The sequence below is a fragment of the Falco naumanni genome, chromosome 7 (assembly GCF_017639655.2).
Source record: "Falco naumanni isolate bFalNau1 chromosome 7, bFalNau1.pat, whole genome shotgun sequence".
NCBI classification, from domain to species: Eukaryota; Metazoa; Chordata; class Aves; order Falconiformes; family Falconidae; genus Falco; species Falco naumanni.
Genome location: NC_054060.1, coordinates 34,048,073 through 34,060,816, shown reverse-complemented (window position 1 = coordinate 34,060,816; position 12,744 = coordinate 34,048,073). Strand labels below are relative to the sequence as shown.

The 12,744-nt window shown below is 46.0% G+C and overlaps 1 protein-coding gene across 3 annotated transcripts in view; it reads left to right on the top strand.

The window, feature by feature from the left end:
* FBXO34 (F-box protein 34) overlaps positions 1-11,460 on the top strand; it is a 40,227-nt gene extending 28,767 nt beyond the window's left edge. For all 3 annotated transcript variants that reach the window (XM_040600253.1, XM_040600254.1, XM_040600255.1), the window contains one exon: positions 8,691-11,460. In XM_040600253.1, coding sequence (XP_040456187.1) covers positions 8,691-10,875 — 2,185 coding nt within the window. In that variant the 3' untranslated portion in view covers positions 10,876-11,460. The remainder of the gene's footprint in view (positions 1-8,690) is intronic.
* The last annotated feature ends 1,284 nt before the right edge of the window (positions 11,461-12,744 follow it).

The window sequence follows — 12,744 nt, the reverse complement described above, 5'->3', positions numbered from 1 at the left end:
ACTTTCCTATTGTCTTGAGTGTCATTCAAATGTTTGGTCTAAATTCTTACTTGCGAATAGTGTTTTATTGTAATCTTGTAATGGCTTAAAAGTAGAAACATTCTTTAGCATTTTTAATTGATAATGACAACTGTAGAGTCACTACAGCTGGTGCTGTACTTGGAGAAATCTTTGGGGTTTTTAGCAACAATTGTAAATTAGTTTGGGAGCATGGTTTTGTAGTAAAAATTGAAGAATGGCTTGTCATAGTAGGCTTTAAAACATACAGTCAGCTTAAAGCAAGTGGAAATACTGGCAGTCATTGTTGCGGTTTGTCTTACTATGGAGTAATTAAATTAGTTTAAGCTCAGATATGGTATTGCCCACTCTCCTGTGTGTCGTCTTAATAAGAAATGCATGATTGATTTCAAACACTTGTGCTTATGTGACAATTAAGTGAACGCCTCTCACTGTGTCTCATTATAGGAACACCGTACAGAACAACTTGTCCCTATGCAAATGCAAGAACACGCCAGTTTGTTTGAGTTCAAGCTACTTGAAAATATATGTTTCTCTTTTTTTTTTTCTTTTTCTGAAACCAAGACTCTTAAACTTCCCAGTCTGGAGGAAGAGAGCCAGCTTTCTGATTTCCAAAAGCTGTGTGGGTTTAAAGCAAAATTTAACCTTTGTTCTTTGTGGTTGTGTAGACAGCATATGCTTGCTATGTTAGTCTCATGGTAATTTAGTGCTGGAAGAGACTTCCTGGGTCACCCAGCTCCTTGCTTTCCCAAGCAGTATCTCATAATCCCTTTTGTAAATTTAGTCCACCCTAAAAACAATTATGTCTTTTCTTCTCTCCTCCCATAGATTAAGCCGTTACCGAAGATGTGTGATTAGGAACCTTCTTTTGATTTGCAGAAGTGCAACATTTGTGCCAGCTTATATACTCATTTGAGCTAGTGGGTTTTTTTATTAACTTTTGTCTAAGGACTGCTTCTTTTTTTCAGTGGTTTACTACTTTTGCTGTATTCTATAAAATATGGTTGTATACCCTCATCTGTGGTTTTGCTGTGCTAAATGACCTAGGTGTTACCTAGTAGCTTCTTGAATAAGAAAGTGTGTGTGTTCTTGTTCTCAGTGTGGATGCATCACTTTTGAGTGGTGTCAAAAAGTGTATGTCGCGTTCCAGGGCACAATCTGGCAGGAGGGCTTTTCCCTGCTGCCTTGAAAGTATCACAGAATCTCCTCTGCTTACCTCTCTTTCACGGATATGTCTGTGGTAGCCAATGCACCTTTCTTAGTTGCCTCCAAAACTTCTTGGTGTTCAGCTTGCTGGTGCATCACCATCTATATTTCAAAACTTGCTTCAGTTTCTGTTACTTGATGTTTTGTGCCTCTGCATTTTTGGAAATGCCTTCATTTCTGTGAGTGTACCTATAGTATTTCTGCTGAGGTAATTCCTAACAAAATCAGATGTTCCCAAGGCTGATTCTTGAGGCATGTCTTTGGTTTCCAGGCTGATATTTTCTTATTCAGCATCACCTGGCGCCGTCTGCTGCTAAGCCAGCTCCTTTGTCTGTTTTCCCATTCCTCTGCCAATCTGTCTTAGCCAGTAAATCTCCTTGTGCCTTCTGAAGTCCATGTGAGGAAGATGTAGTACATTTGTCTAAAAAGATTACTTTTTTTGAGAACCTTCAGGTTAGTCTGGCTTTTTGAGCTATTTCCTCTTCCCCCTTTTTCTCTGTGTCACCTTAATCCTCTTTGCTTGCAAAGCACCTTTATATTGAAATCAGGCTGCCAGGCCCAGAGAGGCTGTGATCTCTTTCTCCCTTGCGGTGCCACTTCCGATGTGCCACATTTTATTAACTCAAATTGTTGCCTTTCAAGAGGTTTATAAACCTTGCTTCTAGGCCTGCAGTTTATGAGCCTGTCTATTTTGGATTCTAAAGCTGACATGAGCCAGTCCTCACAATTTTCATGAAGCTTTGTAATCCTCCCCCTCACACCAATGCTTTTGTTCAAATTAGCCCCTGGGCTTTTGCCTTCAAGATCACTGTTCCCACCCCTCTTTAAAAATCATGCAAAGTTGAATTTGGTGTCTTGTGCTGTACCTAGAGTACTCTTAATCTCTGCCCTGACCTTGTTTGCAGCCCTCTTTCTCTCCCTGTCCTATCCCACAAACCGAAGAACAGTTTACCATCTTTGTTTTGAAATTTTTGCTGTCTCTTAACACTGCACCCGTTCTCTTGTTTATTCCAAGGCTTCTTGATAGCTTAAGATACAGGTTTCTAAGTGATGTGACCTGGTGACTCAAACCCTGTGTCTGCTTCTTGTATCCTTCCTGAAGGAGGAATGTATTCAGGTGGTTTCTTGTGTTCTTGGGATGTGTTGTTAATAATGAAACCAGCTTTTTGACTCCTGGAGAATGCCTGCTGGGTTGTGCTGTCTGCAATGAAATCCTTTGCACTGCAAGGCAGCTGACTTCATGACCCAGTTCCTTTCGGTCTTGAGTTTCAAAAGAACAACCTGATGACTTGCCTTCAATCTACTTTTGCTTATTCTTTCTTTTGAACTTTGAATTAAATAATAAAGATAGTGTGGTCCAAGGTTAATTGCTACAACCTCTCATGTGTTCTCATTATGTATGCACAAAAATGAGGACTAAATAGCGTCACTCTTGTGGTTCATTAACTGCTTGAAGAAATTTGTTGTGCCGTGATATTAAGAAAGGTCTAGGCCCTCTTGCAGTTAATAAATTAGAAACCAGATGTTAAGAAAGAACGTTTCCAGAAGGAAACATGTCACTTATCTGTGCTGCTCTGGGCAGTTGTATAAAACCACCACTTCTTTTCTTACCATGCTTCTGTGATTTCTTCTCACCTTAGCCTGTTCCACCACAGGCATGTGTGCTATCCCATCATTGGAGCTACGTGTTTCTGGAGCATCTTATGATCTTGAATACCAAATCTTTCAGTTTATTTTGTTCCCTTCCGCTTTGTCATCCCTGTGTCATCTGTAGTACGGTTGGAAAGCGGGGAGCATGGGTTTGAGCTTCCTCAGGCTCAATAAAGAATTGCTTCTATGTCACTCGCTTCACGCTAAGTGCTTTTATACAAAAGACTGGCAAAGCAATGGCACTTGTGTAGAATTTGGAAGGTAGCTGAGGCTGCTGTGCTTTATGCTGAAGGGCGTATGTGTGTGTGTTTACTTTAAAATGTGTTTAAAACTTACTAATGGGTGGGATCCCTCAGACTAGAGTAGTCTGTGTGTTGGGCTCGGGTGTGCAATCTCACCTTAAACCTCTACTTGGTGAAGAAGATGGATTTTATACGTGATAAATTTTTTTAGCTGCTCTTGTGTGCAGCTGTATTTGGATGTTGTCAACACCAAAGTCAGGCCATTTGAATGCCTGGTGTGGGTGAACAAGCAGTGGGGGATGCAACGTTTAAGAGTTAGGCACCTACTTTGCATTTAGCACCTCGGCTCTTCTGGGCCAGCTCTGCCCCACATGCTCAGCTTGCTCCTTTTTCTCCCCAGGCTCGCTGTTCAAGTGGAGAGCACCGCTTCAGCAGTCCGATAACTTCTGTTTACCTTCAAAGCCCACGAAAATCCTCGCTTGCTCTCTGATGCAGGAGGTGGTTTTGCAGGTGCTGGGAGGTGGGTCAGGAGCGGTTGCTTTAATATGAAGTTACTGCTGCAAGGGAGTGGGTTTCCTAGAAATCGGATGCCTCCGCAGCTGCTGAAGGCAAACCCGCCCCTGATCTGGAGCATCGTGCTTCCCAACCTGCTTTTCCCCAAGCTTGGACACTTGCCATGTGCCAGAACAAGCTCCACTGAGTAGCAGAGTGTCTTCCATCCCGGCTGCTCTGGCTGGGATTTTCCCACCCCGGCAGGATCCGTGGAATGCCTTTGGAGCAGCTCTGTCTGCTTTGCCTTGCCCTGGCAGTGCAAAGGGGATGGAAATGGTGCTGGAGACTGAGCCCAAAGGACGCACCAAGTTCTTCCAGAAATAACAAGTCGTTGACCATAGCTTAACTTGCATTCAGTACTCAGTCCTTCATAATTGTCAGTGTCCTTTAGAGGAGCAAAGCTCTATAGACAGAGAAATGGGATGCCAGGGAAGAGAAATGCCTTGCCAGAGGTTTGCTTGGTGTGGGTTTTATTGTTGTTAGGTTTTTTCTTTCTTTTTTTTTTGTTTTTGGCTCCTGCCTTGTGTTGGTATGTCCTGAGGGTTTTTTCAGAGTTGTAGTTGGCACTGCATGTGCAGTCAACAATGCTAGGAACTTTTGTCAACTGGGGTTAAGTGTTTACAAAAAGAAATCCACAGGAAACTTTGGGGTTTTGACTGAAATTTTCACCTTAATAAAACCTTCCGGTGCTTTGCCCAGAAAACTTGCAGTGTGATTATGTTGTTTGAGCAGATCGCACGTTGTTGTTGTTCCTGCTGGCCAGAGGAAATCTGTTGGCTTCGTGGGGCATTGTGAGAGTCCCTGACCCAAGTGCAGTGAGGGGCAGTTGGGCTCTCTGGATCTCAGAAAGGAGCAGTGAAAACTGAGCCTTTTCTACCAGTTTTACCTCCAACTTTGGAGCTGCCGTTAGAGCAAATATATTATTTTTTCAGGCTGCTGTGATTTAGAAGATACGTAAATACAAAAGGATGCAGAAAGATTCTGACCAGCTTGGTGTAGCAGCTTATGGGTTTTCCCTTCAGTAGAGAGAGGAGGGGTGCGTGCGTGCCTGGGCGTGTATAAAGGCATATATTTCCATATCAATCCTGTAGTAACTAACGTGATAAAACTGTAGTGGAAACAAGCTGTAGTTACAACCTGTAAAAACAGCAGTGTCATTCCACAAGTGTAAGTATCCTGTTTTTCAGATGCAGCTGATGAGAAATAGAAAAACTGGCCCTTTAATTTCATCATCCTAAGGATGGAATAACAGTATAAAGACAGCAGAGCTAGTTGTTTCAGTGCTGATCGTTCCTGGCAGAATTATCAGCAGTTCAAAATGGCACGTTTAGGATTGAAAAACCTTTTATGCTTACTCCATGAACTTCTGAAGAGTAATCTCTCAAAATGAAATTGGAAAGCTTGATGACTTAAAGGGTGGAGGGGAACAAACAGAATTATTCTGGAATTAAGTATCATAGGGAATTGTCAGTGAGATCACCTTTTAACAGCTACTATTTGTGTGTTTAAATATTTAAAAATGTAACTTCAGCTGCCGCAATTCTCTGCTTGCCAGCACTGAAATGTTGTAGAAAAAAGGTATTCTGTGGGTGAGGACTGGGCTCTGGTTCATCTTCAAAGAAACTTCTGCTGGGAAGCCTTGTTCTAATTCTGGGAGCTAGAAATGAAATGTGCTGCTGCTGTGTGAGGAAGAAGCTCTGTTTGCCTTGGAGTTTGTTGTTCTTAATGCTCACCACAAAGGGTGTGGGAGTGGGGGCTTGTTTTTTCCAAGTGACACTTTCAGGTAAGGTTTGTTACTAACTCTTCTAAAATGGAAGTTAAGTTCTCTTCCCCACTGCCTGAAAACTGGGAGGCAGATGGCACTGTGTGATTCAGCTGGTCAGGTGGAGTTAGCAGTACTCTTTATAGCTGTCTGGAGTTATTAAATGAAGGTTTTCTTTAAATCTGGATCCATTAAAACAGTGCAATGAACTGAATGCTGAATTCAAATGAGGCAATTATTCTGGCAGTAAAACTTCTGACTAAGGCATAATTTTGTTATGTAAATTATAACTTTTCAACCTTAAATGGTATTGTTGGCTGAGCCAGGGACTAACTGAAACACAGGAGGAAATATAACCTTAAATGAGAAATCTGTAATAGGTGAGGCATAACTCTGCCCTTTTGTCTTTTTCCATAGACCAGAAATAGCTGGGAGCAGCTGAACCAACTTTGCTGGCTAAACGTGTCCTCTAAGCGTGTTGGGGTAACCAGTTTGGTCCTGTTTTCATTCGTATAAAACCTGGTCTCACGTTCGTTTTGCATCTCCTCTTAATGAAGGGTGTTGAACCGATTGTCCTGCTGGATTCCTGAAAACTGCTTGAAGAAAGCCTTTTAAAAACACGTTCAGCTCATCTTTCAAACACCCTGGCATGAAAACTCATGAATTGAATTTGATCTTCTGTTTCTAGCTCATGAGACTGAACGTGCGGAGTCGTGTATTTAATTGTATTCACCTCTTCTCCCCAGGGTACGGTGGTGGGCAGCCATCAGAGCTTTTCTTTCCCTAGTCTGAAAAACCCAGCTCCAAAATGCCCTTCTGGGTGGAGAATGCAGGGCCGCAGGCACCGTTCTCTGCAGCAGCTTGCTGCAGTGGTTCACCCGCTGCTCTGGCCTGAGCACATCGGTGGCCTGACCCTGCTTAGCTGTAAAGTGCAACCGAAATGAGGCAGACCCTATGGAAAACGAAGCTGGAACAAACTACAGCAGCACTGATTTCCCATTCTCCCTTTTCATCTATTTCAGCACCCTGAAGTTCTATTTTTATCAGATTATTTTAGTTTTTAGCATCCAACTGAGAAGGCAAACAAAACAACTCGGTTGCATTTTGCAGAGGAGACTGAATTGGGAGGTGACCCAATTCCAACAAGAGCTGGAAGTGGCATGCAGAAGGCATGGGGAGAGATCTAACCCAGGGACTAGATCGGGGTATCTGCAGTAATGAGGACTCGCATCGTCACAGGCTGTAGGTGAACTGCAGATGGTTTTGGCACTGGTTGCAAGAGTGAGGTAATGATCTTCCTATGCAATTGGGAGGGGAGAGAACATAACAGCATCCTTTTCCAGTGTCTGCCTCCTGGCCTTCAAAGCACTGCATGGACCAGAGGGGCCCCCTAGGTTTTATGCACGCTCCTAGGAAGGTGAACCAAGCCCTTCCTCTTGATGTACCTCGCCAAATCCTCTACCAGCACTTGTCGCCCATCCCCTCACTTCTTATTGCTAGGGCCAGGAGGAGGAAGCAAAACCTCAGGGGTAAGCAGTGGTTAAGCAGCATGGCCGCTTCTGGTGCGGAAGAGGTGCAGGTGGTGCCTGGCTGAGTTGTTGCCCTTGTGTGCTTGTGTGTGTTGTGTTAGCAGCTGGAAATGGAGCATCTTGCTTTCAGAGCCTTCCCTTGGCTGGCTGCGGTGCTCTCTGGCTCAGCTCTCCGTTCTGCCAGCCGTTACTGTGGACAGCCTGCAGCCCTGGCTATCCCGTGGGGCAGGGCTGCCCAGGTCCCCGAGCTGTGCTCCAGGTTGCTCCTACGGCATGTCCATGTGTGTTCTAGGTCAGTGTCTGCTGTTAAGACTTCCCTCTTACAGCCATCCTGTGTGCTCTGGAGGGTCTGCTCGAGGGGTGGGTGTGCTGGGTTCCTTGCTCCTTGTGTGCTGACCCCATGGGTACCCTGTGTGTAGCATCACCGAGGGAGTCTTGAGGTAGGTGTGTGTCCCAGCTGCACTGTGGCATGGCAGGGGAGCCCAGCTGGACTTTGGCTGTGTCTGTCTGATACAAACCTATTATGTGTGCGAACTGCAGGTGTTGAACTATAAATTTGACCCACTTTTTAGACATTATAGCTTGAATTTTTTTATTAAAAGCTGTTTTTAGGCTAGAAACGCAATACTAAAGCAGTTGTTTTGGTGGTGGCTGTCAAGGGAAACACTCTGTGTCCGTATCAGCTTGCGGTAAATGTGCCATTGAGCCTGCTGTTCTCAAACTAGCAGGTGTGGATTATCCGTGTTTCAAAAAGTCCTTTTTGAACCTTTCAACAATTCAATTTGAACCTGTAACAATTCAAAGATTACCATGGAAACGTAATCTATAGTTAGTTCTGTAATATGCTTATGTGATACTCCTGGGAGAAGAGGCTGAAGTCTCCTGATAATTGCATCCCATGTGGCAGTGCCCTGGGCTTTTGTGGTTTTGAGCTTTGAGTTGAAGATTAGTGCGAAGGTGTAACTGAAAGGAGGAGTCGAGTGCCTGGGACTGTTGCAGCAGTGGTGCTGCTGCTGTAATGTCAGCAGCATCCAAGTGTCTCCTTTACAGCTCTTAAATTTCTAACCATAAAACCACATCCTTGAAAGTGGTTCTCTTCAGCTGTATGTGCTGCTTCTGTCACTTTTTTGGAGGGCCATGTGATATATAGCATAAGAACCCTTATGGGAAAGCACACCAGATTTGCCTTTGTTGATGCACTAAAGGATAGGTTTAATCTTGGGTGGTATTAGGGAATTAGATATCTGCTGGGATCTCTGATGAATATAATTACACTCACTAATTTTCCTTTTCAGCTTTAACTGTACTGTATCTACTGAAAAGAACGTATCTATCTATATATCTGGTAGCTAATGTCAAGATAAGCCCTTTGACCCACGTGTACCTTACAGCTGGATTAAATGAACGGACAGAAGGATAGCTCTGACTCTAGAGTCTGCACAACACATAAGTTAAACGTTGGCATTTCTCCTTGCAATTCCCTGGAAACAGATTTCTGTAACAGGAAGATCTCTGCTGTCCATAAGATCATGATCCTGTTACAAGGAGTTCTCCAAGGGCAGGTGCTGCATCCTTGGTTGCTGCTTTTCCTTTCTCATGTGTCCCTTTTGAGGTGTGGGCTGCTTGACATGGAGTGGGAGGTATGCTGGTGCCTACTCCGGGCTACCTTCTCTAATTCCAGGCAGGCATATTTTGCAGCTATAACTTCTTCCCTTTTTTTTTTTTTTCTAGGGTTTCTGGTATGCACTTAAAGCCATATCTGAAGTTACAGAAGAAAGAGCGATCTCCAGAAATAAGCCAGGATTCTCTGAGAGGCTCACCTGTGAGCCATCAGAGACCAGCACAAGAAAAATATACCAACTGCACCAAACTGAGTGTTTTCCCAAAACCCTCCTTTGTGACTCCATCTCAAAAGCTTCTGGGGATTATTTATCCAAATACTATGTGCAATATGAATGGGAAAGGCCCAGCGGATGGTCCAAGTGCAAGGGAAAAGAAGAATGCCCTCTCTGCGACCATCCACCAGGGAGAAGAAGGAGAAGGACCGCTGGATGTCTGGGCTGTAGTGAAACCTGGCAATACGAAGGAGAAGATTGCGTTCTTTGCAGCCCAGCAATGCAGCAACAGCAACCGGCTAGGCTCTGTGAAAATCAAAAGCACGTGGGATATCGACGGAAGAACAGCTAAACGCAGGAAAAAATCAGTAGATCTTAAAAAAGCCAAAATTCAACTGGAAAGAATGAGGGAGGCAAATGCCAGGTGCTCCCAGCCAGAGCCTTTCGCCTGCGGCATCGAGCACTGTTCGGTGCATTACGTGAATGACAGCGGTGAGGGTGTGTTCCCAGGCCGGTCCCTCTCGGTGATAGAGATGGTAGCCTTTCTGGAGCAACGAGCAAGTGCTTTATTGGTAGACTGTGCTAAAACCTGCACGCCTGCTTCTACTACGAGGCTGAGCGCTCAGCCTAAAGGTGCGCTTCCCAGCTCAGACCTTTTCTCCTCTGCCGGGGCCTGCGAGGTCCATGTGGAGAGGGGACCTTGCAGCAATAGTGAGCAGCAGCAGAGCGAGCCTGTGCGTGTGCTGGACATGGTGGCCAAGCTGGAGTCAGAGTGCCTGAGGCAGCAGAGCGAGAGGGAGGCTGGGAGCCTCTCGCGGAACAACAGCTTCCGCAGAAATGTCGGGAGGGTGCTCCTGGCGAACAGCACCCAGCCCGAGGGAGAGGTGGGGAAGGTCTCCTCGGGGGTCCTGGCTCAGGGGGATGGCTTGGAGGAGGCAGGGGTAGCAGAAGCTGGGTATGGAGGGTGTTGTGGTCCTCTGGGTGACGCAGAGTTGTGGGATGGTGCTGCCTCTGCTCAGCAGCCTTTTCCTTCTGGGCTGGATACTCAGGTGGGGAATGTGAATTCGGGACTTGCTCATACAGCATTGGCTGTAGCTGCTGGCAGGAGTGATTCTGAAACGCGGATCGAGCCTCCCAGACCCCTGCTGTCTGCATGTCCAGCTGCTGCCAGGTTGCCGCCGGATTCCTTGCGGAGCAAGAACGCGACTCTTGATGGCATATCGAAAGAGCCTGTAATTTTCCCAAAGCAAAGTCTGCATCCTGCTAGGAAGGAGCCCTTATGTATCAGTATATCGGTCACCAAGACTGAGAAGGGATGCAGGAAAGAGAAGCTCTCCAACTCCAGTGCTAGTGAAGATCCGCTCCCAGGGAGGCTGTTCTTCCTCCAGGCTGACCAGCCTGCTGCTCATGAGCAACAGCCACTACGGGAAAGTACCCAAGAAAAGCCAGGAGAAGTAGTCCAAAATGAGGATGAGGATGCCTTGGCCTCTGACAGGTCGTGTGTCAGAAGCGGTGTCCCTACAGAGCCATCTGCCCTTTCTGTTCCTCCGACAGAAGGGGCTTTGCAAGTACTTGATGCTTCCTGCTTAAAAAGGCAGGTTTCGCATGACTTTCTGGAGACCAGGTTTAAAATCCAGCAGCTGTTGGAGCCTCAGCAGTATATGGCCTTCTTGCCTCACCACATCATAGTGAAGATCTTTGGATTGCTTCCTACTAGGAGTCTGGTTGCCCTCAAATGCACTTGCTACTACTTCAAATTCATCATTGAATACTACAACATCAGGCCAGCAGACTCCCGCTGGGTCCGTGATTCCCGCTACAGAGAGGACCCTTGCAAGCAGTGCAAGAAGAAGTACGTGAAAGGGGACGTATCGCTGTGCCGGTGGCATCCCAAACCATACTGCCAGGCTTTACCCTATGGGCCCGGGTACTGGATGTGCTGTCACCGGTCTCAGAAGGGCATCCCGGGCTGTAAGTTAGGTCTTCATGACAATCATTGGGTTCCTGCCTGCCACAGCTTTAACCGTGCTATTCATAAGAAAACCAGAGGAGCGGGAGCTGAAGTGGAAGAGGAGTATTAGTGCACATACACTTTCCTGCGAGATTGTTTGGGGTAGGAGGAGATTCTCATGCCTTGTGCTGTTTACAGTGTATATAATTGTTGTGTGTTTTTTCACAGGGCTATGAAACTGCACATACTTAAACACAAGAGCCTTTACCTTTTAGATTAAAGATAGCTTTTAGTCCATCTATGTAAATAACACTATAAAAACTAATTGTACATACAGAGTCTACAGCTGGCTGAACAATGTAATCACTACAATGCAGCTATGATAGTGTTGCGGCTATAGTTGTGTGTGGTTTTAAGTGTCTTGTTTCAAAATCTGTATATCCTGTATAATATATGAATGTTTCTAAGAAGAAACTCTAAATAGGTAAAGGTCAACTTGTTTAAAGAATCTGCAGACAACTTAACTGGACAACCCTAAAGTTAGACTAGAACAGGTCCATTATAGTAGTGTGGCAGTGGATTTAAAAAAAAAAAAAAAAGAGGAATATTATTGTATAGTCAGAGTATAAAAAGTTCTTGTCTACCTTATCCATGCTCTGTTTCTTTTGTTGTTTGTGGGTGTTTTTTTTTTACATAAATAAAATGTGCATTCCTAGATCTGCCTTACCAGATTTTCTCTTGTAAGACTTTTGCCCCACAATAAAAATACTGTAAAACATGTGGTAGAAACTTGGTACTGTGAAGTAGTTTGGACATGCTTCCTGTAGAAAACTAGAAACAAAAAAAACCCCCAAAACTTAATATTACTTGAACAACTCCCTGCTGTAACATTCACAAGTTCCAGCTTTTCCTTTCCGTCCCATCAGCTGTGTGTGCAGCAGAGGCTCCTGTTGTTGGGAGGGCTGGTGCTAGGTCTGTGGAACTTGCAAAAAGGGGGACACTCTGCTTTGAGTCCTGCTCCTCAGCTCTTGCACCAGCCCCTTACCTGGGCCCTGGATGCTCGAGGATGTAGTGAGTCCAGCAGGAGGGAAGTGGAGTTGCCTTGGCTCAGCGGTGTGCTGGAAGCTTTGCTGTCTGCTATACACTGAACTGTTCCCTTGCAAGAGGAGGGATCCTTGCAGTGCTTTGCCCTGCTCTGCTACAGCCTCTGTTGTCTTATGTCTGAGGTGTGAGTTGGTGCTTTTGAAGGAGAGTTTGTGAACGTTTGCATCTGAAGGGCAGGTGAACAGTAATTCCTTGAACTCTGCACGGGAGCTGAGAGTGGCATCTATTTGAGTCTTTCCTCAAACGTGTTCCCCTCTGGCAGTCCTGTGTTCTGGGCTCTGCTGCAGCCTTCCTTGCTACAGCTCACTGCCTGTGAGGATGAAGAGTTTGGAGGCCTGGGAATGTACCCTGGACAGCCTGGCAGCAGCGTTTGGTTCCTGGGTGCGGAGTAGTGGAGCAGCAGCTGTTCAAGCAGCAAGTGGCACTTGTGCCTTTGCCTTGCCCCAGTCCCTTCTCTCCCCGCGCTTCGTGCCGTTGCTGTTTCTCTGCCCCTTCTCAGGACCAGGATGGACACCGAGCGATCATCGCTGCAGCTGGAGCAGACAAAAACCTCTGACCTGGTGCAAGAAGAGCTGGTGCCCCCTTCCCATGGGGCTCACCCGGGCTGCTCCTGCCCTGCGAACCCCAGGGGAGCACCTGGCAGAGGGCAAAGGGCTGGAGCAGCATCAGGAGGGGGGGCCGTGCATGCAGCGCAGGGGTGTGGGGGGGGCGAGGAAAGCTGCGGCTGTGGTGGTCAGGCTGAGCCCCCCGGCTCCCTCCCTTTTGTTTGCCTAAAACTGGTGGGATCGCATGGAGTGCCTGGCACTTTGGAGTGGGAGAACAGGAGGGAGGAGAGGGTGGAGGATAAAAGGTGGAAGCATCTGCCTTTTATTCTCTCTGTTAACAGTGAAAGAAA